This window comes from Solanum tuberosum, unplaced genomic scaffold, assembly GCF_000226075.1.
Source record: "Solanum tuberosum cultivar DM 1-3 516 R44 unplaced genomic scaffold, SolTub_3.0 scf00106, whole genome shotgun sequence".
NCBI classification, from domain to species: Eukaryota; Viridiplantae; Streptophyta; class Magnoliopsida; order Solanales; family Solanaceae; genus Solanum; species Solanum tuberosum.
Window position 1 is genome coordinate 592,223 of NW_006239032.1, and position 26,964 is coordinate 619,186.

The 26,964-nt window shown below is 36.4% G+C and overlaps 1 protein-coding gene across 2 annotated transcripts in view; it reads right to left on the minus strand.

Annotated features, from left to right (window-relative positions):
• Positions 1–17,727: 17,727 nt before the first annotated feature.
• LOC102586283 (mediator of RNA polymerase II transcription subunit 23) overlaps positions 17,728–26,964 on the minus strand; it is an 80,202-nt gene continuing 70,965 nt past the window's right edge. The window contains exons 19-22 of one of the 2 annotated variants that reach the window (XM_006349402.2): positions 22,495–22,676; positions 19,571–19,674; positions 19,291–19,479; positions 17,728–18,019 (exon numbers count right to left, since the gene is read on the minus strand). In XM_006349402.2, the coding sequence (XP_006349464.1) occupies positions 19,311–19,479; positions 19,571–19,674; positions 22,495–22,676 (455 nt within the window). In that variant the 3' untranslated portion in view covers positions 17,728–18,019; positions 19,291–19,310. Of the gene's footprint in view, positions 18,020–19,081; positions 19,480–19,570; positions 19,675–22,494; positions 22,677–26,964 lie in introns of those variants that run through there. The other variant, XM_015309588.1, reaches the window with a different exon arrangement.

The window sequence follows — 26,964 nt, forward strand, 5'->3', positions numbered from 1 at the left end:
TTTAACCTTGAAAATGGGCTTTTTTTTGCCGTCAGATATAATTGGCTTCATAGCTAAGGTCTTAACGGATGTTCGTGATAAATTTCGGTTAAAGTGTCGTAGGAATTTCGAATCACCAAAAAAAATGGTGAACTATAGCACACAAAAATCGGCAAAATAGGAGTTTTACCTACTCCAGGGCTCGTTTGACCTTTTAAATGGGCCATTTTGTTCGTACGAGACAACTGGCTCCATTGCTAAGGTCTTAACGGACGACCATGAAAAATTTCGACAAAAATGCCGTCGGAATTTCGGATCACCAAAAATGATGGTGATCTATAGAACCAAAAAATTAGCAAAATGTGGGGTTTACCTACTCCGGGAATGCTTTGACCATGAAAATGGACCGTTTTTACCATCTGGGCCAACTGGCTCCTTACCTAATGCCTTAACGAATGACTACAATTTTTTTTAGCTAAAATGACGTCGGATTCTGGATCACCAAAAAAGATGGTGACCTAGAGCTTACGAAAATCGACAAAAATGGGGGTTCATCTACTCCCGGGATCATTGACCTTGAAAATGGACCGTTTTGGCTGTCAAGGCCAACTGGCTCCATAGCTAAGGTCTTAATGAAGTCTATGGAAAATTTTGGCAAAAATAACGTCGAAATTCTGGATCACAAAAGAGATGATGAACTATAGCACACGAAAATTGGCAAAATAGGGGTCTTACCTGCTCCAAAGCTCGTTTGACCTTGAACATAGGCCGGTTTGACAATCAAGGACAACTGGCTCCATAGCTAAGGTCTTAACGGACGTCCATGAAAATTTTTGGCAAAAATGATGTCAGAATTCACGATCACCAAAAAAGATAGTGACCTACAACACACGAAAATCGACAAAATGGGGGGTCTATCTACTCTGGGCACTTTCAACCTTGAAAATGGGTTGTTTTAGCCGTTAGGGCCAACTGGCTCCATAGCTAAAGTCTTAACAAATGTTCATGAAAATTTTCGACAAAAATGACGTCGAAATTTCAGATCACCAAAAAAAATGGTGAACTATAGCACATGAAAATAGGCAAAATGGGGGAGTTTACCTGCTCCGAGACTTGTTTGACCATGAAAATGGACCGTTTGGGTCGTCAGGGCCAATTGTCTCCATAACTAAGGTCTTAACGAACATCCATGAAAAATGTCACCAAAAATGACATCAGAATTCTGGATCACCAAAAAATATGGTGAACTCTAGCACACGAAAATAGGTAAAATGGGGAGTTTACCTGCTCTGAGGCTCGTTTGACCTTGAAAATTGCCCGTTTTGGCTCCATAGCTAAGGTCTTAACGAACGTCCATAAAAGAGTTCTGCAAAAATGACATCGGAATTTTGGATCACCAATAAAGATGGTGAACTATAGCACACGAAAATCCACAAAATAGGGGGTTTACCTGCTCTAGGGATCGTTTGACCTTGTAGATGGGCCTTTTTGGCCGTCAGGGCCAACTGGCTCCACAGCTAAGGTCTTAACAGACATCCATGAAGAATTTCGATAAAAATGACGTCGGACTTCCGGATCACCAAAAAATCCATAGACCAAAAATTGGTAAAATGGGGTTTTTACGAGCACCAGAGCTCGTTTGATCTTGAAAATGGGCCGTTTTGGAGTGAGGGCCAACTGAATCCATAACTAAGTTCTCAACGGACGTCAATAAAAATATTTGGCAAAAATGACTTTGAAATTCCGGATCACCAAAAATTATTGTTAACTATAGCATACAAAAATAGTCAAAATTAGGGGTTTATCTGCTCCAGGGATCGTTTGTCCTTGAAAAAGGGACGTTTTTGCCGTCAGGGCCAACTGCCTCCATAGCTAAGGAATTAACGGACGTCCATGATTTTTTTTGGCAAAAATGACATCGGAATTACAGATCACCAGAAAAGATGGTGAACTATAGCACATGAAAATCGGCAAAATGGGGGGGTTTACTTGCTCCGGGGCTGATTTAACCTTCAAAATGGGTCGTTTTGGCTGTCAGGGCCAACTAACTCCATCGATAAAGTCTTAACGGACGTACATGAATTATTTCGGCAAAAATGACCTCAGAATTCTGGATCACCAAAAAAGATGGTAAACAATAGCACACGAAAATCGATAAAATGGGTTTACGTGCTCTGAGGTTCGTTTGACCTTGAAAATAGGACGTTTTGGCTGTCATGGCCAACTAGCTACATTCTAAGGTATTAACGGACGTCCATGAATTTTTTTGGCAAAAATGACATCAGAATTTCGGATCACCAAAAAATCATGGACTAGCACACGAAAATCGACAAAATAGGGGTTTTACCTGCTCAGAGGCTCGTTTGACCTTGAAAATGGGCTTTTTAGGCCGGCAGGGCTAACTAGCTCCATAGCTAAGGTCTTAACGGACGTCCATTAAATATTACGGCAAAAATGACGTCGGAAATCTAGATCACCAAAATAGATGGTGAATTATAGCGCACAAAAATTGGCAAAATGGCGGGTTAACCTTCTTCGGGGTTCGTTTGACCTTTAAAATGGGTTGTTTTGGCCGTTAGGGCCAACTGTCTCTATAGCTAAGTTCTAACGGACATCCATGAAAAATTTCACCAAAAATAACGTCAGAATTCTAGATCACTAAAAAAATAGTGAACTATAGCACACGAAAATCGACAAAATGGGGGACTTCTCATCTCCGAGGCTTGTTTGACCTTGAAAATTGGTCGTTTTGTCCATCAGGGCCAATTGGCTCCATAACTAAGGTTTTAACAGATGTCGTAATTTTGGATCACCAAAAATGATGGTGAACTATAGCACACGAAAATCGGTAAAATAAGGGTTTACATGCTTCGGAGATCGTTTGACCTTGAAAATGAGTCATTTTAGCCATAAGGGACAACTGGCTCCATAACTAAGGTCTTAACGGACGTCCATGAAAAATTTCGGCAAAAATAACGACGGAATTCCAGATCACCCAAAAAGATGGTGATCTATAGAATAGGAAAATTGGTAAAATGAGGGGTTTACCTACTCCGGGAATGGTTTGACCATGAAAATGGATCGTTTTGACCATTATGGCCAACTGACACCATACCTAAGGTCTTAACGGACGTCTACGAAATTTTTTAGCTAAAATGATTTCGAAATTCTGGATCACCAAAAAAGATGGTAACCAAGAGCACACGAAAATCGACAAAATGGGGGGTTCATCTACTCCCGGGATCGTTTGACCTTGAAAATGGACCGTTTTGGCCTTCAGGGCCAACTGGCTGCATAGCGAAGGTCTTAATGAAGTCCATGGAAAATTTTGGCAAAAATAACGTCGAAATTCTGGATCACAAAAGAGATGGTGAACTATAGCACACGAAAATAGGCAAAATAGGGGTCTTACCTGCTCCGAAGCTCGTTTGACCTTGAAAATGAGCTGTTTCGGCAATCAAGGCCAACTGGCTCCATAACTAAGGTCTTAATAGATGTCCATGAAAAATTTCGGCAAAAATGATGTCGAAATTCACGATCACCAAAAAAGATAGTTACCTATAGCACACGAAAATTCACAAAATGGGGGGTCTATCTACTCCGGGGATCTTTCAACCTTGAAAATGGGTAGTTTTAGTCGTCAGGGCCAACTGTTCCATAGCTAAAGTCTTAACAAACGTCCATGAAAATTTTGGTAAAAATGACATTGGAATTCTGAATCACCAAAAAAGATGGTGAACTATAGCACACGAAAATCGGTAAAATAAGGGTTTTACCTGATCCGGGGATCATTTGACCTTGAAAATGGGCAATTTTAGCCATCAAGGCCAACTGGCTCCATAGCTAAGGTCTTAACGGACGTCCATGAAAAATTTCGGCAAAAATGACTTTTGACACCCAATTTTGACTGACCTTTAGCAATTTTGGAAATGCTATTCGATTAAATACGTAAATTTTAAAATATGTTGAATTTAAAATTTTAATCGATATTGTCTAAAAAGTTATATATTTAGTATGCATACTTAATAAAAAATTATTGTAGATACTATTAAAATATTTTAAAATTATTAGTATAACTCGAAATAATTCAAATGTTCTAAAAATTTAAGTAATTTTAACTATAATATTTTATGGTATTTTAATTGGATAGTATTTCTTTAAATTTCCTCAAAATCATTTAACTTCTAGCCTATTCTATTCTAATTAATTTCAATTCTAGCCACTTAAATAAAAATTCTCATCTCAATTATAGCCTTTGTTGATTTCAATTTTAGCCTATTCTTATTCCAAGTGATTTAATCTCGTCCATCCATTTTCAAATTAAATCCTAGATCAAATCCTAGCCGCTTATTTAATTCTAATCCAACGGTTAAGATCAACTTTCCTTTATTTTCCTATTTTAACACTAAAGGACCTAACCCTATTTTGGATAATCATTTCTTTTCCTCTCCTCTCTCAAAACCGCCGCCTCCCCTCTCCATCTCCTCTACTCTTTCCCCAATTTTGACTGACCTTTAGCAATTTTGGAAATGCTATTCGATTAAATACGTAAATTTTAAAATATGTTGAATTTAAAATTTTAATCGATATTGTCTAAAAAGTTATATATTTAGTATGCATACTTAATAAAAAATTATTGTAGATACTATTAAAATATTTTAAAATTATTAGTATAACTCGAAATAATTCAAATGTTCTAAAAATTTAAGTAATTTTAACTATAATATTTTATGGTATTTTAATTGGATAGTATTTCTTTAAATTTCCTCAAAATCATTTAACTTCTAGCCTATTCTATTCTAATTAATTTCAATTCTAGCCACTTAAATAAAAATTCTCATCTCAATTATAGCCTTTGTTGATTTCAATTTTAGCCTATTCTTATTCCAAGTGATTTAATCTCGTCCATCCATTTTCAAATTAAATCCTAGATCAAATCCTAGCCGCTTATTTAATTCTAATCCAACGGTTAAGATCAACTTTCCTTTATTTTCCTATTTTAACACTAAAGGACCTAACCCTATTTTGGATAATCATTTCTTTTCCTCTCCTCTCTCAAAACCGCCGCCTCCCCTCTCCATCTCCTCTACTCTTTCCCGGTGAAATCGCCACCACAAAGAGGCTGCCCGTCGTTTCTCCTTCCACCTTTTCTCTCCTCCCTTTGCTCTTTTTCCTCTCCGTCCAGCAGCGAGCACCGGCAAACCACCGGCAAAACAGTGGTTGCCTCTCTCTCACCCCTCTTTTTTTCTTCTCATCTTTTCTCCGAGCAGACCAACAACAAGCAGCCGCGAAACATCAGCTCAGCAACACCAACAGCTGGAAGCAGCGCCCAGCGCCTCCCTCCGCCTCTTTTTTTTTTTTTTCCGGCGAAGACGGGAAAACAACAACTCCAGCAGCCAGCACATGCAACATTTCCAATCGGCAAACTTCGATCAGCAGCGAGCAGCGCCAGGAAAATGATGCAACTCCAAACGGACAACATCCGCCTACCTATGCCTTCTCTCTCCTTCGGCCAGCAGCAACAAAATTCCGGCAAAGTTCAAAGTTTTGAGGGGTCGATTGAAGACGGATCTCAACAAATCCGTCTCGGGTATATTCCTTTATTTTTATTTTCTTTACTTGTTCATCTTGTGATTCATATACTCTTGCTAATAATATCTTATTAATGTTTCATTTACTTGTTACAGTATTGTGATGTTTGAATGATGAAACTTAGTTCATACTAGTACACATTTTATCTCTAATTGATTATTGCTTGATTAAATCCGAATATCCTTGCAATGGAATTAAGTTTGATAAAACTTTGTTGGGTTTTGATGTTCTTCTCATATGATAATTCTAGTATGATATTTGATTCTTAGTAGATTACGGTAAATTGAGTTAATATTGATTCTGTACCATCTCCTTAAAATTGAATCCCTGTGATTTCCAAATAACTGTTAGTATATTATTATTTATGGTCTTGATTGATTTGTCTTTCATGTGTATCTTAGTGTTCTTCCCATAATTACTCCGATTATAGGGTAAACTCATGGATACAGGGATTTTGACAATTTGATTATAAGAGGTAATCATTCTTTTTCCTTTAAATATTACTTGTCTTAATTGATTTTTGCATATTATTTGTCTGTTAATTAATTCCTTGTACCTTATTTAAAAATTGACAGATTTCTTACTTATTTATATTGGGTAAAGTTAATTTATAAAAAATCTGATTTGTCTTCCTTCTTAATAAGGAAAATGTTAATTGATCCTTAATTTATTTCTTTTCCCTTTTATGTGCCCACTCTTCTACTATATAAAGAAGCTCCCTTTTCATTATACACTCACGGTTGAACACACATTGCTCACACCTTACTCTTGAATATTAAAAAAAAGAAAATATTACTCTCTGCTTGAAAATATTTTCCGGTGAACTTTAAGAAGTATTTTGTTGTGTTCGAGTCGAATAGTGTGGAATCAACCTGTCTTCATTGCTGACATAATTTTAACTGCTTAACCGGTTGGTCTCTTCATACATGTATTTAATTTTTGTTTTGCATCACTATTCAGTTACTTTTTATGCATAAGTAAAAAAATGAATATTAATAAAAGGAAGCATCGGGGTCAGTTCTCTTCTCCCCTTTATATGTGTATGATTGTATATGTGCAATATATGGCTTGAAGTAATGCGTATGTTCTATTCTGCTTGGGTTCATAAAAATAATTATTGTTACATGTGTTGTATATTACTTGGGTTGTATTGTTGCTTTCTTTAACAGGGTTGGAACTTAAAGGTTCAATGAACTTGACCTGCTCCTTTAGTTTAGGGTTATAGAGTTTACTTGCTTCTCACTAACGGCAGAAAAATGAGCTTCATCACTCAACTCTAAACCAAACTAAAAACACTTGGCTATAGGGGAACAGACGAATTGATTTAATTTATGTTTTGTATTTAATCTCTTTTATTATTTTTTTGTAATAATTTATAAACTCTAACTCTATATATGTGATATAACTTGGGGATCGCCTAAGGGGAGGGGGATATACGTGCTAGTTGTCTATTTCCATTTTTTAGTTTAGTTTATTTTGTGTTATGTGTGATTGCTATATATATTATAAGCATGTCGGACTCCCTTAAATAATCTAACTTAAAATCAACTATTTATTTGTGTGCATAGTTTTAAATCAACAAAATTGTAGTAAATAACCTCTAGGTATGTTGCGTGATAATAATTGGTAGACTCTTGAATTAATAAGAGTTCGATAACTGTAGTATATCCAGATCTTAGTTTCATATGCTTAACAACCTTTTTAGCATGTCAATAGATTTTAAAAGGATTAAAATCTGAGCTTTTGTGCTAATTCGCCATAATTGTTATTTGTTACTATGAGCTTTATTAATAAATCCCAGCATATTCACTTAGAAATTATGCTTATAGGATCTAACTAATAACATGAATAAATCAACTTGTTAAAGTCACACTTTCAGCATGTTAAATAATTGAAATGAATCTGTTTTGAATATGTTCTGCTCACTAATAAATGACATTTGTTCCTTTATATATATAAAATATGTAAGCATTTTTTTATTTCCGCCATTCAGATATCATGCTCATAGGGCGTAATTAAATTTTTAGCATGCTAACGGGCATAGGAATTCATGCACATAGATTTAAACTTTTGTTTCATTCAGAATGCATGCCTATGTGTTTGTTTGAACAATTAGTATATCTTTATTTAGAAATGCATGCCTATAGGATTTAAATGTTTCTTAATATGCCATTTGTATGTAGAAACCATGCCTATAGGTTGTGTTCTTTACTTAGAAATCCTGTTCATAGGATTTAATAATTCTCAGCATGTTAAATAACTAAAAATTAAATATGCTGCGTATTCTCTTCTAAGTGTTAATTAATCTTTGCATTTAGTAATTAGATTTCTGCCAAATTAAAAATTAATTCATAAACTTTCTAGCATGTGTTAAAACTAAAATTTGTTGTATATATATTTTCTGCACATGTTAATACTTTCTGCATCTGTAAATTATTTTTGTCACGTAAAAATTAAAATTAATTCATAAACTATTTCCAGCATGCTAGATTGTTTCAATATCTGCTGTCCGATTAAATTGGCCCCTGTTTAAATATTTATGCCCTTGTTATATCCATTTTGTGCTAATAATTAAATAAAATATGTTACTGCTTAAAATATTTCCTGCATCCTAATCATTATTATGCTACTCTTTTAAATCATTTAATACTTTCCTGCACTTAGTAATTTTCTAGCCTCTAAATTTAGTAATTATATTGTTAATGTTTGTATGGCACACACTTAAGCATGAAACCTTTCACAATTATATGTGTTTGCAAGCATGCTAATAAAATCTAGAGGCTAATATGAGACCCTATGTGCTAAATGCTCGTCCAAATTGTTTGGCTTGGTGTCTAGGTGGGCCTATTAAGAGTTTATTTCAGTCTAAACCCTTCCTAATAGTAGTTCAATGCCTCTTGGACCTTACATAGGGACGCTAGGCACCTTTTAGAGACGAAAAACATACGGTGGTGGGGTAGGGGTAGTTTAGGCCCTACGGATATGATGACATCGACTCAAGCATAAAGCGACAAACCTTGGTTTTGTCTGTCCCTACACGGAAGCCTACCAAAAAAAATTAAGAAAAGTCGAGTGTTGATCCGTAAAGTCCTTCAGAGTCTCCCTTCCCTTTCTTCCTTTATTTGTTTTACACTTATAATTATTTGGGGTAGTTTAATAAAAATAAAAATTGTTTATTCTATTTGATTGTGCAACTTTTGTCTCCTCGCTCCTCTCTTTATTAATTGTTTAAATGTTTATTTATTGTTTGTTATATCACTTAGTCTTGTATGCTTAACTAATTAATTAAAATAACTAAAATGCCCTTAATTGTTTAATATTATGTTGTCACCTAGTTTTGCATGTTTAATTAATTAAATAATTAAATGAAGTAATCTTAATTGTTAAATGTTATATGACCTAGTTTTGCATGCTTAATTAATTAAATAAATTATTGAAGTAACCTTAATTGTTGAATGTCATTTAGCTAGCATGTTAATTAATTAAATAAATAAATGAAGTGACCTTAATTGTTATCTGTAACCCCCATATAAATTGCATGAGATACGGTCGGGACCCATATTTGTGGACCTCGAGGGATGCCTAACACCTTCCCCTCGAGGTAATTTGAACTCTTACCATGATCTCTGGTTCGTTGACCTTAGTTAGATTTAGAGGTTAGATAGGTGCCCTAACGCGCCTTAATTCATTAGGTGGTGACTCTTCATTTTCCAAAACCCAAAAGAGTTGTTAGGTCGTGCACCAAAAACCCGTTTTGAGAAAAACGAGGGGCGACAATGACGTCGAAATTCCGAATGACAAACAAAGATGGTGAACTATTATAGCACACAAAAATCTTTAAAATGGGGGTTTACCTGCTTCGGGGATCGTTTGACCTTGAAAATGGGACGTTTTGACCGTTAGGGTCAACTGGCTCCATAGCTAAGGTTATAAGAAACGTCCACAAAAAAAATAGGCAAAAATGACGTCGGAATTCCGGATCACCAAAAAAGATGGTGAACTATAGCACACGAAAATCAACAAAATGGGGAGTTTTCCTTCTCCTTGGCTCGTTTGACCTAGAAAATGGGGAGTATTGGCCCTCAGGGCCAACTGGCTCCATAACTAAGGTCTAAATGAACATCCATGAAAAATTCGGCAAAATTCACGTCCATGAGTTGTTTTGGATGTCAGGGATAATTGACTTTATAACTAAGGTCTTACGGACGTCCATGAAAATTTTTGGCAAAAATGACATCGAAATTCACGATCACAAAAAAAGATGGTGAACTATAACACAGGAAAATAGGCAAAATGGGGGGCTTACCTGCTCTGAGGATTGTTTGACATTGAAAATGGGCCGTTTGGGCCATCAGGTCCAACTGGCTCCATAGCTAAGGTCTTAACGTACGTCTATGAAAAATTTTGGAAAAAATGACGCCGGATTTCTGGATCACCAAAAAATATGGTGAACTATAGCTCAAGAAAATCGATAAAATGGGGGGTTTTCCTACTCCGGGGTTCGTTTGACCTTTAAAATGGGCCGTTTTAGCCATCAGGGCCAACTGGCTCCATAGCTAAGGTCTTAACGAACGTCCATGAAAAATTTCAGCAAAAATGACATCAAAATTCTGGATTACCAAAAGAGATAGTGAACTATAGCACACGAAAATCAGCAAAATGGAGGGTTTACCTGCTTTGGCGATCTTTTGACCTTGAAAATGGTTCATTTTGACCGTAAGGGCCAAATGGCTCCATAGCTAAGGTCATAACTGCTACCAAGAAAAATTTCGGCAAAAATGAAATCAAATTTCCAGATCACTAAAAAAGATGTTGAACTATAGCACACAAAAATCGACAAAATGGGCAGTTTACCTACTCCGGGGATCGTTCGATCTTGAAAATGGGTCGTTTTGGCCGTCAAGTCCAACTGGCTCCATAGCTAAGGTCTTAACGAACGTCCATAAAAAATTTCAGCAAAAATGACGTCGAAATTCCGGATCACCAAAAAAGATGGTGAACTATGGCACACGAAAATAGGCAAAATGGGGGAGTTTACCTGCTCCGAGACTCGTTTGACCTTGAAAATGAGCCGTTTTGGCCGTCAGGGCCAACTGCATCCATAACTAAGATCTTAATTAACGTCCATGAAAAATTTCGCCAAAAATGACATCGGAATTCCGAATCACCAAAAAAGATGGTGAACTCTTCTAGCACACGAAAATAGGTAAAATGGGGAGTTTGCCTGCTCTGAGGCTCGTTTGACCTTGAAAATGGCCCGTTTTTGCCGTCAGGGCCAACTAGCTCCATAGCTAAGGTCTTAACTAATGTCCATAAAAGAATTCTGCAAAAATGACATCGAAATTCCGAATAACCAATAAAGATGGTGAACTATAGCACACGAAAACCCATAAAAATGGGGGTTTACCTCCTCTGGGGCTCGTTTTACCTTATAAATGGGCCTTTTTGGCTGTCAAGGCCAACTGGCTCCACAGCTAAAGTCTTAACGGACGTCAATGAAAAAATTTGGCAAAAATGACGTCGTAATTCCAAATAACAAAAAAGATGGTGAATTATAGCACCCGAAAATTGGCAAAATGGAGGGTTTATCTGCTCCGGGGTTCGTTTGATGTTTAAAATGGGTTGTTTTGGCCGTCAAGGCCAACTGGCTCTATAGCTAATGGCTTAACAGACGTCCATGAAATTTTTTGACAAAAATAAAGTCAGACTTCCGGATCACCAAAAAATTCATGGACCAAAGATTGGTAAAATAGGGGTTTTTCTAGCACCAGAGCTCGTTTGATCTTAAAAATGGGCCGTTTTGTAGTGAGGGCCAACTGGATCCATAGCTAAGTTATCAACGGACTTCAATGAAAAATTTTGGCAAAAATGACTTCGAAATTCTGGATCACCAAAAAATATTAACTATAGCACACAAAAATAGTCAAAATTGGGGGTTTACCTGCTCCGGGGATCGTTTGACCTTGAAAAAGGGACATTTTGGCTGTCAGGGCCAACTGCCTCCATAGCTAAGGTCTTAACGAACGTCCATGAAAATTTTCGGCAAAAATGACGTCGAAATTACAGATCACCAGAAAAGATGGTAAACCATAGCACACGAAAATTGGCAAAATGGGGGGTTTACCTGCTCCGGGGCTCATTTGACCTTGAAAATGGGCCGTTTTGGCTGTCAGGGCCAATTGGCTCCATCGCTATAGTCTCAACAGACATCCATGAAAAATTTCTGCAAAAATGGCGTCGAAATTCTGAATCACCGAAAATCCATGGACTATAGCACACGAAAATAGGCAAAATGGGAAGTGTACCTGCTCCGGGGATCGTTTGACCTTGAAAATAGGTCATTTTGGCCGTCAGGGCCAATTGGCTCCATAGATATGGTTTTAACAGACGTCCATGAATTTTTTTGGATAAAATGACATCGGAATTACGGATCACTAAAAATTCATTGTCTATAACAAATGAAAATCGGCAAAATGGTGGGTTTACCTGCTTGACCATGAAAATGGGTTGATTTGGTCGTCAGGGTCACCTAGCTCCATAGTTATGGTGTTAACGGACGTCCTTGAAAAATTTCGGCTAAAATGACGTTGGAATTTTGAATCACCAAAAAAGATTGTGAACTATAGTATACAAAAATTGATAAAATGAGGGGTTTACCTGCTCCGGGGATCGTTTGACCTTGAAAATGGGCCCTTTTTACCGTCAAGGCCAACTGGCTACATAGCTAAGGTCTAAACGGACGTGCATGAAAAATTTCGGCAAAAATGACATTGGAATTTCGGATCACCAAAAATTCATGGACTATTATAGCACACGAAAATCGGCAAAATGGGGGGTTTACCTGCTCCGAGGATCGTTTGACCTTGAAAATGAGCCATTTTGGCCGTCAGGGACAACTGGCTCCATAGCTAAGGTCTTAACGGACGCACATGAAAAATTTCGGCAAGAATGACTTCGGAATTCCAAATCACCAAAAAAGATGGTGAACTATAGCATACGAAAATCGGCAAAATGGGGTGCTTACCTGCTCCGAGGCTTGTTTGACCTTGTAAATGGGTCGTTTTGGCCGTCAGGGCCAACTGGCTGCATAACTAATGTCTTAACGGACGTCCATGAAAATTTTTGGCAAAAATGACGTCGGAATTCTGGATCACCAAAAAAGATGGTGAACTGTAGCACACCAAAATTGGCAAAATGTGGGGTTTACCTGCTCCGGGGCCCGTTTGACCTTGAAAATAGGTCATTTTTACCGTCAGGGCCAACTGGATACATAGCTAAGATCTTAACGGACATCCATGAAAAATTTAGGTAAAAATGATGTCAAAATTTCGGATTACCAAAAATCCATGGACTATAGCACATGAAAATTGGCAAAATGGGGGGTTTACCTGCTCCGGGGATTGTTTGACCTCGAAATTGGGTCATTTTGGCCGTCAGGGCCAAATGGCTCCATAACTATGGTCTTAAGATACATCCATGAAAATTTTTGGCAAAAATGACGTCGGGATTCTGGATCACCAAAAATCCATTGTCTATAGCACACGAAAAGCGATAAAATGGAGGGTTTACCTACTCTGGGGATCGTTTGACCTTGAAAATATGTCGTTTTTGCCGTAAGGGCCAACTGGCTCCATAGCTAAGGTCTTAACGAACGTCCATGAAATTTTTTGGCAAAATGACGTTGGAATTCTGGATCACCAAAAAAGATGAACTATAGCACACGAAAATCGGTAAAATGGGTGTTTACCTGCTCTGGGGCTCGTTTGATCTTGAAAAAGAATCATTTTGGCCATCAGGGCCAACTAACTCCATAACTAAGGTCTTAACGGACATTCATGAAAAAATTCGAAAAAAATGATGTCGTAATTCTTGATCACCAAAAAAGATGGTGAATTGATATATTTAATCATTATTTATCTCAAGTTTAATTTTTTTATTATCTTTATTTGAGCATAAATTTTATGGATTATTCTTATGTTGTGTATTTATTTGTAGGATTTAAATGGTGTGAAGATAAAGAAATTTGGAACACAAATTAGTTAAAATTAAAAAATCATATAAGAAAATCAAGCAGGTACTTTAATGAATTAAACTGAATAATATATTCATATTTATATACATGCTGCCAAATCGAAAAAAGAAAAAAGAATGAAGGATTACTGACACATGGAAGCCAATGAAGACCCTAGCAAAAAAAAATGTTGAGGTGGTGTTGCGGTTGTTTTGATGCTCTGTAGAAATCGCGGAAACTCAATTTCTTTGATTTTGGGTTTCCCAATTTATTTTGAACTCAGTTATTTTATTTAGGATTTTTATATTTATAAATAGTTCATAAAATAATTTTTAGACTACCAACCAACTAACCCAAGAAACAATACAAAACATACAACTTAGAGCTTATAGCTTGAGAACTTTGTAAGAGCAACTGTTAAGGCCCGCAAACTTTCATTTACTCTTTCTTCTCCTTTATTATTTATTTGTATTTGTGATTATTGAAAGATATTTTAGCTATTGTTCTTAAATTTTCATGATTAACGCAAGCACATTATTTTAATAAATTTTGATTGTGTTTTCGAGATAATGTGTAGCTAAATTTTATAACTAGAGTTGAGGGAACCATGATGAATTATCAAAGTAAGTTAATGTAAAAATTGATTCTTGATTGATTTTTATGCATATATTGTTAATCTCTTTATTTTAATTGCTTTTTAACGGTGGCCAACGTTAGAACACACCTTTTTTTCTACTTGTTCAACCAAGAAAGTAACAAAAGAGAAAATATATTAAACAACGGAGATTTAGCGTGACAATCCGCTATCTAATAGCCTACCCTCAAGATGTGAGAGCTAATCTGGGGTCAAGGGCTGGTTAGTAAAGCATACACCCGTAGACTGTCCAAGTTGCGTGGTGAAATTCCCTACTCAAACGACCAATCACTTATTAGATACCTAACTTGCCGATCTTGCATGCTAAAAATTGAAATAGATCACTAGAACACTATTCTTGATATATTTGCAATCATGGGAAACACATTCCTAATTATTTCTAATAATCTAAATACAAATAAATACCTAGTTCCAAGCTATGTTGTTCTTTTTATTTTGTTTCAATTTAAATCCCCCCCCCCCCATTTTTTTGAATAACGACTACCAAATCAAATATTTGCTATTGACAATATTCTTCCATATTCTCTGTGGGATCGACCCCGACTCATAGTTGCGTAAATATATTGCATACGACCGTTCATATTTTTTCAAGTATATGTTGACGTTATCACTTTCCACCCACGAAGCTCTAGGGGATAAATCTTAGTGAAGTCTGTCACCCTTATCGCTGACATACCGATATTTGGGTTATTAGGAGCAATGTCATCTCTATTAGCTTGAGCCGTCATACCTTGAACTAATACTTGGAAAGCAGCTTGAAATTTGGCATGAATAACTTGCTTAGCCAAAGGATCGATCGACACTTGAGAAATTTCTGGCTCCACATTCCTTTTTTCGTTAGCTCTTCTAGGAGGCACATCCTGGAAATCATTAGACAAGAGTTAGGATAAAGATCTTTATAGAGATGAACTCTACAACACAACTTTAGAGTAGTGAAAGGAGTGAAGTTTACTAAACGCTTTGTAACATTTTATTCATAAACGTGTCGCGCTTCACATTTATGATTACGACTCTACTCGATGTGGCTTGTCCAATATTTGAGAGCTTTTCTAAAATTTGGCGCTTTGAATACCAAGTTTGTCACGAACAAAGGTACACCCAAATTTCTTTTATGATACCAGCAATATCTAAATATTTGATAGTACAAAACTAATAAACCAAGAACTCCTGAAGAGTTAATTATTTGTACCGTAAATAGAAGCATAATGAAATCACATGCCATTGTAAATTAGAAATTTATTGAATATCAAAATATATTGAAAGATTCTTCAGGAATTCTTTTAATTGCTTATTCTTATGATAAATTGATTATACCAGCTAATGTTAGGGTTGAATCCCATAAATTTTGATAAGTAAGAGAGGTGAATATAAGTCCCGTTCACCTATCATGTGATATTTTAAACGGAGAAGGGTCTAAAATGCCCCTAAAGTATATGAATTGGTGCAACCCTTCGGGGTGGCCCAATGGTTTAGGCTTGGGACTTCCATGTTGGAGGTCTCAAGTTCGAAACCCCTTGCCAGCGAAAGCAAAGGGTTTGCCTTCTGGGTCGAGCTCGTGACACCGGGCTTGGCTAGTGCGGGTTACCTCTCCTATGTGGTTTGCGAGCTATTGCATAGGAGCGGAGGTTTTACCCTGTGCGCACCCAAAGGGTAGCGGCTGCGGGTTTCCCTTGTCATAAAAAAAAGTATATGAATTGGTGCAAAATTACCCTCCATCCACCTATCGGTCCTAAAATACCCCTGACGTCCACCTTTCGGCTCAAAATTAAAATACCCTCGATGTTAATCATTTACTCATATTTGCCCTTATTTTTAATAGCTCCCTTAAAATAAAATTATTAAATATTTATTTATTATATTGCTTAATGTGATCGGTCAAAATTTAAACCCTTCTCAAATAAATAATAAAAATGATATTTGTAAAAAATCTATTTTTCTACAAAACCACTTAAGATTCATATTTTGACCCCATACACTTGAAAATAATATTGAAAAAATAATTAATTTCATGATATCTTCCTATTGACTTATTTTAAATCGGCCCCAATTTATTATAACGTAACCCAACTCATAAATGGAGATCCAACTAAAATCCATACTTACCTCGACTGATTGTCCATCTAAAAATATTATTATTTTCATTAATATAAATTTTTCTCTCAATTATCCAAATGTCTTGTTCATTTTCTCTTTTATTCCTTTTTGTAATCTCTTATTCTTAATTAGGATACCCGGGAATCAAACTTGAAATGAACTCACATAGTTATATTCTTTTAATTGGTATTATTGTCATGATGAGATGAGGGTGGGACAAGAAAAATAATTATTTTTATTCTTTTATTTTTAACTTTGGGTACACAGAAAAGAAAAAATGTAATATTTGTACATATTTGCTTAATTAAGTCATCTTTTATTGAACTAATTATTTCTATATGAATGCATCGTTATTTTCCTCCTTTTTTATCTCTCTTGTTTGTCAAAAAATTTAAAAAAATGGTGGACAAGATCCAAATATTTTTTTTTGGAAGAGATAGGAAGTGAAGGGTTGGGGAGGGAGAAGTGTAGAGAGTAGATGTCTAACCTTTTTATAATTTTAAATTTACTATGAAATTCAAAATCAAGTCAATCATTGTGAGCTTATATATTAAGTAATTACAAATTATTTTAACGGAAAAGGGCCTAAAATGCCCTTAAACTATGAGATTTGGTACAATATTACCCTCCATCCACCTAATGAGTATGATCCGTTAGACATAAGGGTATTTTTGTGCCGAAAGGTGGACGTCAGGGATATTTTAAGACCGATAGGTAGATGGAGGGTAATTTTGTACTAATTCAAATACTTGAGGGACATTTTAGGCCCTTCTCCGTATTTTAAATAGATGTATCTATGCGATTGTCACATGTATTTTATTGTCAACCGGTTGTTTGACATTGGCAAGTTGCTTGCTCAAATATAAATTGAGTTAAGAGCATAAATGTCAGATTATGTAATTATCTTGATAATAATTCCCTTTTTTCAAGGCCCCTAACCTAGTCCTGGTTTGGTTCTCTAGTGGAAAGATTTGAGATACCTTCTCCTACCCTATAAAGTAAGGGAGATTGACACTATGCTTTATAGAAAGCAAAATAGTGATAAGGAGTTGCGGAAAAATCCCCGAAAAAAGGAAGCGATTTTTCCCGAAAAAGCATAGGGGACAGTCTTTGGCCAGGTAAAATAAAACCAGGCCTCCCCTTCCACCCACAGCAACCAACTGGGGTCATGTGGAGTCGACCTCCCCGCCGTCCCCCCTGCTAGCACCCGCCATAACGAAAGTACGTAGAAACCTTGATCTGTTTACTTCCTCCTTTAATAAGATCGGGATGAGGTCACCACAAAGTTTTATGTGTTGATCAAAGATATGATATTGCATACTTCAATATTGATATACATCAGACCAATAATCGATTCCCTCTCAATTGGTTTAGGAAAGTGGAGTAAACAAGCAACTAAGAAATATGTTGTGAATTATCATATGATCTTCATTTAAAAGATAATTCATGTCAATTACAAAAGCATTTGCTGATCCAAAATTAATCTCATATTTCAACAATAAATGCTCCTATCTAGTGTCTCGGAAGGAGAACGTCTACATCATGCATGAAGCAGAGTAGACCAATCAGTTCCAATTGCCATAATCCTTGAAAAGAAAAAGGAAGCAAATCATCATAATGATAAAGCAATGTGCTCTTGAAAGCCTACGATATAACACTTCATGAAACCTCAAGAGTGGTTCAAGTACCTGAAAATAATGAAGTGATGAGATGTCAATAAGTTATGTCACATTATAAACTGATATCTTGTCAACAATATCTTTAGTACAATATAGTGTACAATATTGTAAAAGTTTATGAAATCTGTATTCTACGACATAAAGCTTATTTGGCTTGCAGTCAAGACACCAGAAATAATAATAGATGTTTTCATTGAAATGATGCATCTTGATAAGATAAAGATTTATTTGACCTACATTTCTGACACCGGAAGAAGTCATACTTTAAATATTAATGGATATCGTCACCTGGCAAAATTTGTAAGAAATTTTCTAAGGATTCAAAATGCCTGCAGCATTTACAAGTTTTTTCGCAAGCTTGTTCATAATCCTTGTATGGAACAAGTCAAGTAAAGGGACTTGTGACCTGAAGTGTGATACTAAAATACCCAGAGTTTAATACAAAGACAAATGTTGCATACATAACTCTATTAAAGTGTGGCTTCATAAAATGAGGCAAAACAAAGTACATTTCAACAAAATTATTCTTCAAGAATAGTGATATTGACGTCCAACAAATTCTTTCAAGCGATAACCCTGTAAATTTATTCATCAAATACTTACCAACTTCAACGCATGAGAAAATGGTATACAAGATTGAAATGCAGAAACTTGAACAACTAAATTGTGGTCTTCACCAAGGGGAGTAAAATACACATTGTACCCTTTTTGCTTAAACAAAGGTTTTTGCCACTAGATTTTCCTAGTAAGGTTTTTCATGAGGCAGCTAGCAGATGCGTATGACTATCTATGTGCTGGGACTTTTTTCCCATTGAGTTGTTTCCTTGTAAGGTTTAACGAGGAACATTATCTATTAATGAACATCCAAGGAGTATTATAAGTACATTGTATTATAGATGTCTATTCAGTACTCCTACAAGCAGGTTCTACAAGCAACTTACAACTAGTTTCCTTCAAGCAGGATGCAATGAGGCAATAAGCAATGCACATTATTACGAATAACTCTATACACTTTCTCTACATTTTCTCTACATGGGCATCTAAGGAGGATTGTTGTAAAAAAAATGTAGATGATCCATGTGAAATGGGATAGACTCATATTTCTGCAGCCAAGGAACAACATATTAATAGCCTTTGTAGTTATCAAAGAGAATTATGAATAAAGAAGATACAGACTACACTTCTCTCCTCTCTTCATGTTTTGTTAATTTAATTTATTTATAACATGAAGTAAATTAACAAAGTGAGGCATGTCAAACTAGATTAAAGCAAGGAACCACCTAACAGTAGGAGCAGATTCTTAAGCACTGTGGACGATTTTTGCATAAACCGAAGTGTTTACATCAGTGTTGAGATGGGAAAGAAGATGTTGAACATCTGGACGCAAATTTTCTGCTGCTCTTCCAAAAAGAGCCAAAATTTCTGTTCTGGGTTTACTAGATGCCCCCTCGTAATGAATAACATGATGCCTGATTCAGGAATGAATTGGAAAAGTGTAAAAAATAAATAAATAAATACATCAAATCAATTATCAAACAAACAAGAAGTTTCTTTTCTTACAGGAAGTCGATAAGATCACTTATTTCCGTTGCTTCAATAGGTGCTGACAGCTGTGAGTTCTTCCCAAACACATCCACCAAGATATTCAAAAGCAGCGACACTGTCTGTTTTCCAACAAATGAAACAATTGATCAACATCTCCATACATACGCATATTTATACTTCCATGACAATGTCTTTGATGAAATTCATAATCAAAAATCTATATTAACTGAAATCTTTATAATAATGTTGACAAACTTTTATGCAAGTTCAAAGCTACACTAACTTTAATATTCCTTGAATATGGCTTAAGGAAGGGGAGCCTTGGAATAACTGGTAAAGTTGTTGCCAGGTGACCAAGAGGTCACATGTACAAGCCTTGTAAACAGTCTCTGACATAAATGCAAGTTAAGGTTGCGTACAATAGACCCTTTCTTTTTTTTTTCTTCTTGAATATGGCTTAAATTCTTGAAAAATTTAATACGATTTTTTCGAAGGAAGCTATATATATATATATATATTCTTAAAAAGTAATTTATTTGGTAGTATATATTTTTCAAAAAATTGACAAAAACCAACTAAACCAATAAACCCGACAAAGCAAGAAAAACCGACATAATATGTTTGATTTGGTTCCAATATTTGCAAAGCTAACTTAATTGGTTTAATTTCCTTTGGGGGAATTTTTTTGACTTAATCAGAACCACGAACACCCCTAGTTCTAATAATCAACGCTGGTTAGGATAGTAGAATGAGGCTTCGATCCCTCTTGCACCTAGTGAAGATAGGATTCTAGTTTCATTGGTCTGAACTACAATTTTTCTTTTAGAATACGAAGAACAAGACAATTGTTTTTTGTTCTACTTCCGTGTGAAATTAAGAAGAATAAAAAGATGCTTTATTTGGAAGGAGATAGTCCTATTTTTTAATTAAAACAGAAGTACAAGAACTATTGGATAAAAGGAACCTTTTTTTTTGCTAGAAAAAGAACTAGAGAAAGAAGTAATAGAAGCAGGAGAGAGAATTATCAGATTAAAAGAAAGAACTTTCACGGTAGGGACTCAAACCCTTGGGTCTAGTAAAGGAATTTTTAGAGTTGAGAATAAAAAGTTCAAAGTAGAAACTCAAACATTTGACTCTGATGGAAATCACGATGAGAGGAGGGCACCGATCGCGTACAGAAATAGCAGTGTCGGTCATCAAAGAGATAGTGGTGCCACAACAGCTGCCAGAGAGATGAACAATGCTTGAAAGGTGAGAAATGCATCGATTGTTGGAGAGAGGAACTGTACTAGATACCGAAAGGAAGGAGAAGAGACACTAAAAAAGAATAAGAAAGGGGTGTGGCAGCCAGTAAACAAAGAAACTCTTTTGCTTAAGATGCCGAAATCCCAAAGCTATTATCAATAGTTGTCGATTCAATGGGATTTCTTCCTAGAGCAGGACCTATTATTTCTTGCTTTCTGATTCACTCCGCTTCAAACGAAGCTAACTCCAAAAAATCGTCTTCAGTTCGGATTCCAAGGTGCAAGAAAATTGTTGCCAATTGGTCTGCAATGTCTGCCGGTAGTGGAAGCTACTTTGTGTCTCCATCAAGATCTTAGAGGGTTTAATTATATGTTAAACAATGAGAAAAGAAGAGATGTTGGCAATGAAAATGATGAATATCTTGATTATTCCCAGAAGCATGCTGGTGTTTAATAAGTTTATAACAGTAATCTTGAAAAGTAAAGTATTTCTTATCTCTAATGACACAATGTTAGGGACCATTTGGCCTTAGAATTTAACTTTTTTTTTCTGAAGAATTGTTTCACTTTATTTCAAAATCAGTGTTTGTCCATAAAAATTCCCAATACAATTTCATGTCTTTTTAGGAAAAGCACATTCAAACAACGGAATATTATTTACAGAAATTATAATCACACACAAATCCATCTTCCACTCGAAAACTTTAAAATCCCAAATAAAGTAAAAAATATTTGTAATAGTATGTAGTAGCTCGTGTATGGATCTAATCTATGACATTATGTGACTATCTATTTTGAGATATTACTCTTTTGGAGCAGATTTGAAGGTATGTTTTAGGTAAATTAGTCAAGTTGGGTGATTTTGCTAGTTTGTAGAAATTGGGGGTATAAACCACATCTAGAAAAGGTACATGAATTCTAAATATTCTTTGTAAAAAGTATGCCCAAACACAACTCCAACTGCAAAAACTACAAATAAAGTAAAAACCATTTGATTTTCATGGCCAAACCCCCACTTAAGAACACTAAACCTTTCCTATATATATAATGAATGGGGTCTTTCCACATTAATAATTTCATAATTTTTAACAATTCTGAAAATGCTAACACTATAAATCACTTCTTTCTTAAACCGCAAGTGCCTTAGAGAGCCATTTTGGTTGCACCACTCAGCAACTTCTTTGCACCCTATTTGAGACTAAAGCAGGCGTGATGGCTACTTCATCTTAAGATAAAATATAGGCATGGTGCTTAAAATGGGCATAACTCAGTTAGTTTGAGATGTCGGAATGTAAGCTAGGCTTGTATAACCCACGTGAGTATGAGGTGAAAGGGAAGACAGAACACTAGCACCTGCCATCTCTTTTTGTTTGCTTCCAGAGGTGCTTAAGTTGTAATTATCCGGGTGAAGGATGGACGGGGGACGGGGTAGGCAAGGGATTGTGGAATTTTATACTTCATACTTGGTAACTAATTTAGCTCTTTCATGCTTTCTTTTTACATGGCAAAACAAGGACTATTATGCAGGAGAACGGTCAAACATGAGCATATAATCTCTCAGCCTATAAAATTAAGAAAAGATAAGAAAATAAGCTAGGTTTCTTGGAATACGGTAAATCAAAATTCAAATCCCCTTAACCCCTTACTGATCCTACATTAAGAGAAAAATGAACATAAACTCGAAAGAAGTTGTACCTTACTGAAAAGGGTGTGAGCATTGACCAACCTCGGAAGCAAGGGACCCATAATACGAAATGATATTCTTAATACTGCAACAGATGTCACAGGCCTAAGGTGCTTAATGATAAGATGAGTTCCCTCGAGCCATTCTTGTGGGAGATTACAGAAGAAAGCATGTAGCAGTGCGACAATATTACCTAAAAGACCAACGATTACATCAGTGGACTAAAATTCCATGAAGCAAAAGACAATGTTGAGAAAGGCATATAGCAGCTAATTATACCTAGAAGAAGAAAAAGAACACTGTTGAAAGAAAAACATGATGCAATAATATAGCTACCTCAAATGCAGTGTTATGAAACACAATCACTTTTCGCTTAAAATGACTGAAGTAAGGTGAGGGTTAATGTGCTTCAGTATGTCGACATAAGGTGGGTCCAATGATGGGATCACATTTTGTGCTCAATTGCAGGTCACTTGAGGCGAGAAGCGGAAGTTTTCTTCAAGCATTTCTTTTTTTTCATTGAGATGATTGTTCAAGGAACAACAACTTGAACAACTTTAGGGGTAATATTTAATGAAAGATTAGGAAGAGACTAAATTAAGGTCCCCCTAGAATGATGCTTAGTAATGGATTGAAGGAGTGTCAGTTACTCCCAAAACAATTAAAACCTATGCTTCTTAGATCTATCAAAATCCTTGCTGTGCCCGTGTCGAAACTACACGATTTGGGTGTGGCTATGGGATCCACACTCGATATGGTTAACCTAACTTAGGTGCTTTGACTACACCTAAGACCTTAGAAATATAGTTTGACTAGGCATTTGGTTTAATTGGATTTGTATTGTTAGGATAGTAATAGGTATATACAATCCTACTCAAAATAGAAATAGGAATAGTATGTAGTGTCCTTAGAAAAGGATTGTATTGCAGTATCCTAGCTGGAAAAGGTGTCTATTGTAGTGTCTATAAATAGGGTCTCTCTGTAATAATCTAGAAACGACAATTCAATAATATTCTTTTCCTATATTTCTTACATATATCATATATATATTCACATAAAATACTAGAGAACTTTGCTATTATATGGATAACTTATGAAAAAAATATGAAGTGTTCACACAGCTTTTAATTATACTAGTGTTAATTTAATAAGTTCAATAAACTGTCAAATATATACTTATATATGTCGTAATATACAATAATTAATTTGTATCTTAACACCCATTACAATAGTCCCGAATCCTAAAGACTACAAGGTTATTCCGAGCGAGAATCTTACAACCCAACATACGCTTGTCGTTGGATTTAGATGCCACGAGGAAGAGGAAGAAGAAGAAGGAAGAGGTTGCATGTAATCAGCCAAAGATTAGATGGAGAGGCCTTACTAGGGTTCGAGCTCAGGAGATTGGGACGAAGTTGGTGGCTAAGGGGCCTTGGGAGATAGCGAAACCGCTTATAGTAAGTGGGCTATAATAGATGGTTGTGTCAAGGAAGCAAGTAGAGAGGTATTAGGGGATCTTGAGGGGCAACTCTTGTGGGCATAATAGAGGGCATAAAGGGATTTTTGGTGGAATGGACATGTCCACGGAGAAGTTGGAGACCAAGAAGGTTGCGTACACAATACTAGTGGAAAGCTTACACGAGGAGAACAAGAGGAATAGGGAGAGGTATAAGACGACGTAGAAGGGAACAAACATGACAGCTGAAACGGAAGCTTTATACTATATAAGAGAAGGAGATGAAAGCTATAGTGGAGAAATTATTTGTTTGCATCGAAGTTTATGGTCAAGGCCGACAATACGGCCACTAGCTATTTCCAACCACAAGAAGCTCATAGTGAAGCAAGGTAGGTGGCAGGATATCTTGGTTGTATTTGATTATGTGTTGAGTACAAGCAAGGCAAGGACAACGTTGTGGTTGACACTTTGAATAGAAAGTCTGAGCTTGTTGTCATCACCATAGCCAGTTGTGACATTCGAGATGCTACTAGCTGCTCAAAGCAAGACAAAAAGCCTGGGTGGAAGATGAACAATTTCTCACCACAAGTTGTTCTTTTTCTTTTTGAGGGAAGGAGGGGAGGGGGAGGAGGCGCAACATGCCCAAGGTTGGAAAAATTAGGCAGTAAATCATGAAGAAAGGCACGACACATTGTAGGTCGAGCACCTGATATCTCAACTTTGCATAGGCTATTAGCTGGGAGCCTTAATTATCTCACTATTACTCGGCTTGATATCTCTTTTACAGTTCAACAAGTGAGCCAATTTATGAAGGATCCTAGCCATCTATATTTGGTGGGTGTCCGTCACATGATTCGATATCTCTTGGGAACAACTATTTGTGGATTATTATTTTTTTGAAATTGGTAAATTGTATTCATTCAGCATTAAGGCTATGCTGGCCACCTCCAAAAAGTTTACAAAAAAGAAAAGAGAGATACTTACAAAGAGCCTATAAAATCCACTAGTTGGATTTCCTCTTCTATACTCTGTTCTTTACACCAAAAACCTAGTGAAGTAATAATTTTCCACTTAATCATCAAAATAGAGGATTCTTTTCCTTCAAAGATCCTCTAGTTCCTCTCCTTCCAAATGGTCCACCAGATGCAGGCTGGGACTATCCTCCACCATTTTTTTTGGCTTTTGCTTCCTCCTCTTCTAATCCTACAGCTAAGCAAGTCTACAGTATGTCAAGGCATGATCCAGTTGATTCCAGCAATGGAAGTGAACATAGCCCAAACTTGTGTCGTTACTTTGCAATGCATGAAAAGGTGTTTGTTGGTTTCTAGTGCCTCCTTGCAGAGGAGGCATCTAGATGCTATGATGGACCCCCTTTTTTGCAATGCCTCATGTGTCAAGCATGCTTTCCTAGCTACTTGCCAAGTGAAGCATTTCACTTTATTAGGAGCCATGCTCTTCGATATAGTATTCCAAGGTCCAGTTGACCTGCCTGCAGCAACACTCAGTTCCCTTTTGTATGCTCTGTTAACAGTGAAAATTCCATCATTGTGGTGCCTCCAAATAAGTTTGTATTAGTGCCCGGGAAGTTTCCTATTAGTTTTAGAAAATCTACTACCCATGGTATTTCCCAATCATTTAGGGGTCTTAGGTTCCACCCTTGAGGGGACCACATTTCTTGTATACTGCATCCAGTATTCAAGCTTATTGAGAACAGTCCGGGAAAAGGAGTGAATTGTGCCATGACCACTCTAGTCCTCTTCCCAAAAAGTATCTTGTCTCCCTACCAACTCTAACTTTAGTGTTTAGCTTAAGAGTCATCCATAGATTCCTGATAGATTTCCAAACCCCAACCCCGTATGTATTAGTCACTTTATTAGTGCACCACTGCCCCTCCGGACCATACTTATGAAGGTTAAACTCCCTCCACAAGGACTGATTTTCTTGAGTAAATCTCCATAGCCATTTGATAAGTATACTCTTATTATGAAGCTTTAGGTTCCTCACTCCTAGACCTCCAAAACTCTTGCTTTGCTGAACTGCGCTCCATTTTACCAGGTTGAAACTTTTCTCAATCTTGCTTCCTTGCCATAAGAAATCCCTCCTCAACTTGTCTAAGATTTCCACCACCTCACCAGGGATGGGAAATAAAGACATTACATATGTTGGCAGAGAATCTAGGACTGCATTGATCAAAATAACTCTACCTCCCAGGGAAAGGTATTGTGATTTCCAAAGAGCTAGTCTTTTTTCTGTTTTCTCTATTATTCCATCCCATATATTCACAACTTTGTGATTAGCACCAATGGCATTCCCAAATAAATTGTGGGCAACTTCTCTATCCTGCACCTCAAAATATCTGCCAGAGACTGAATTTGTTGCACCTCTTTCACCGGAAAAATATTGCTTTTCCTCCAGTTAATTTTCAACCCAGAGCAAGCTTCAAAGATCACCAGTATCATCCTTAGGTAGCAAATTTGTTCTTGTTCAGCTTCACAGAAAACCACAGTGTCATCAGCATATAATAAGTGAGTCACCTCCATGGTTTCATTATTCCTATTCTTAATGCTAAAACCTTTTATCCAGTTGTTTGTTGCAGCCCTTCTCATCAGACAGCCTAGCCCTTCCATAGCTATGATAAACAGGAAAGGGGACAAGGGGATCCCCTTGTCTCAGACCTCTTTCAGCTGGAAAAAAAGCTGGAAAAAAACCTGCAGGTTCTCCATTTATCAAAATGGAGAACTTAGTAGTTTTGATATAAAATTCTATCCACTTAATCCACCTTCTCCTGAATCCCATTTGCCTGAGAGTGTTCAACAAGAAACTCCAGTTCAGGTGGTCAAAGGACTTTTCAATATCTAATTTGCACAGAAGTCCAGGCACATCTCCTCTAATCCTGGTGTCAATGCATTCACTAGCAATAAGAGCAGCATCCATTATTTGTCTCCCTTTGATGAAAGCCATCTAGTGGTTGTTTACAACTCTGCTTATTACCTTCTTTAATCTCTCAGCCAACACCTTTGCTATG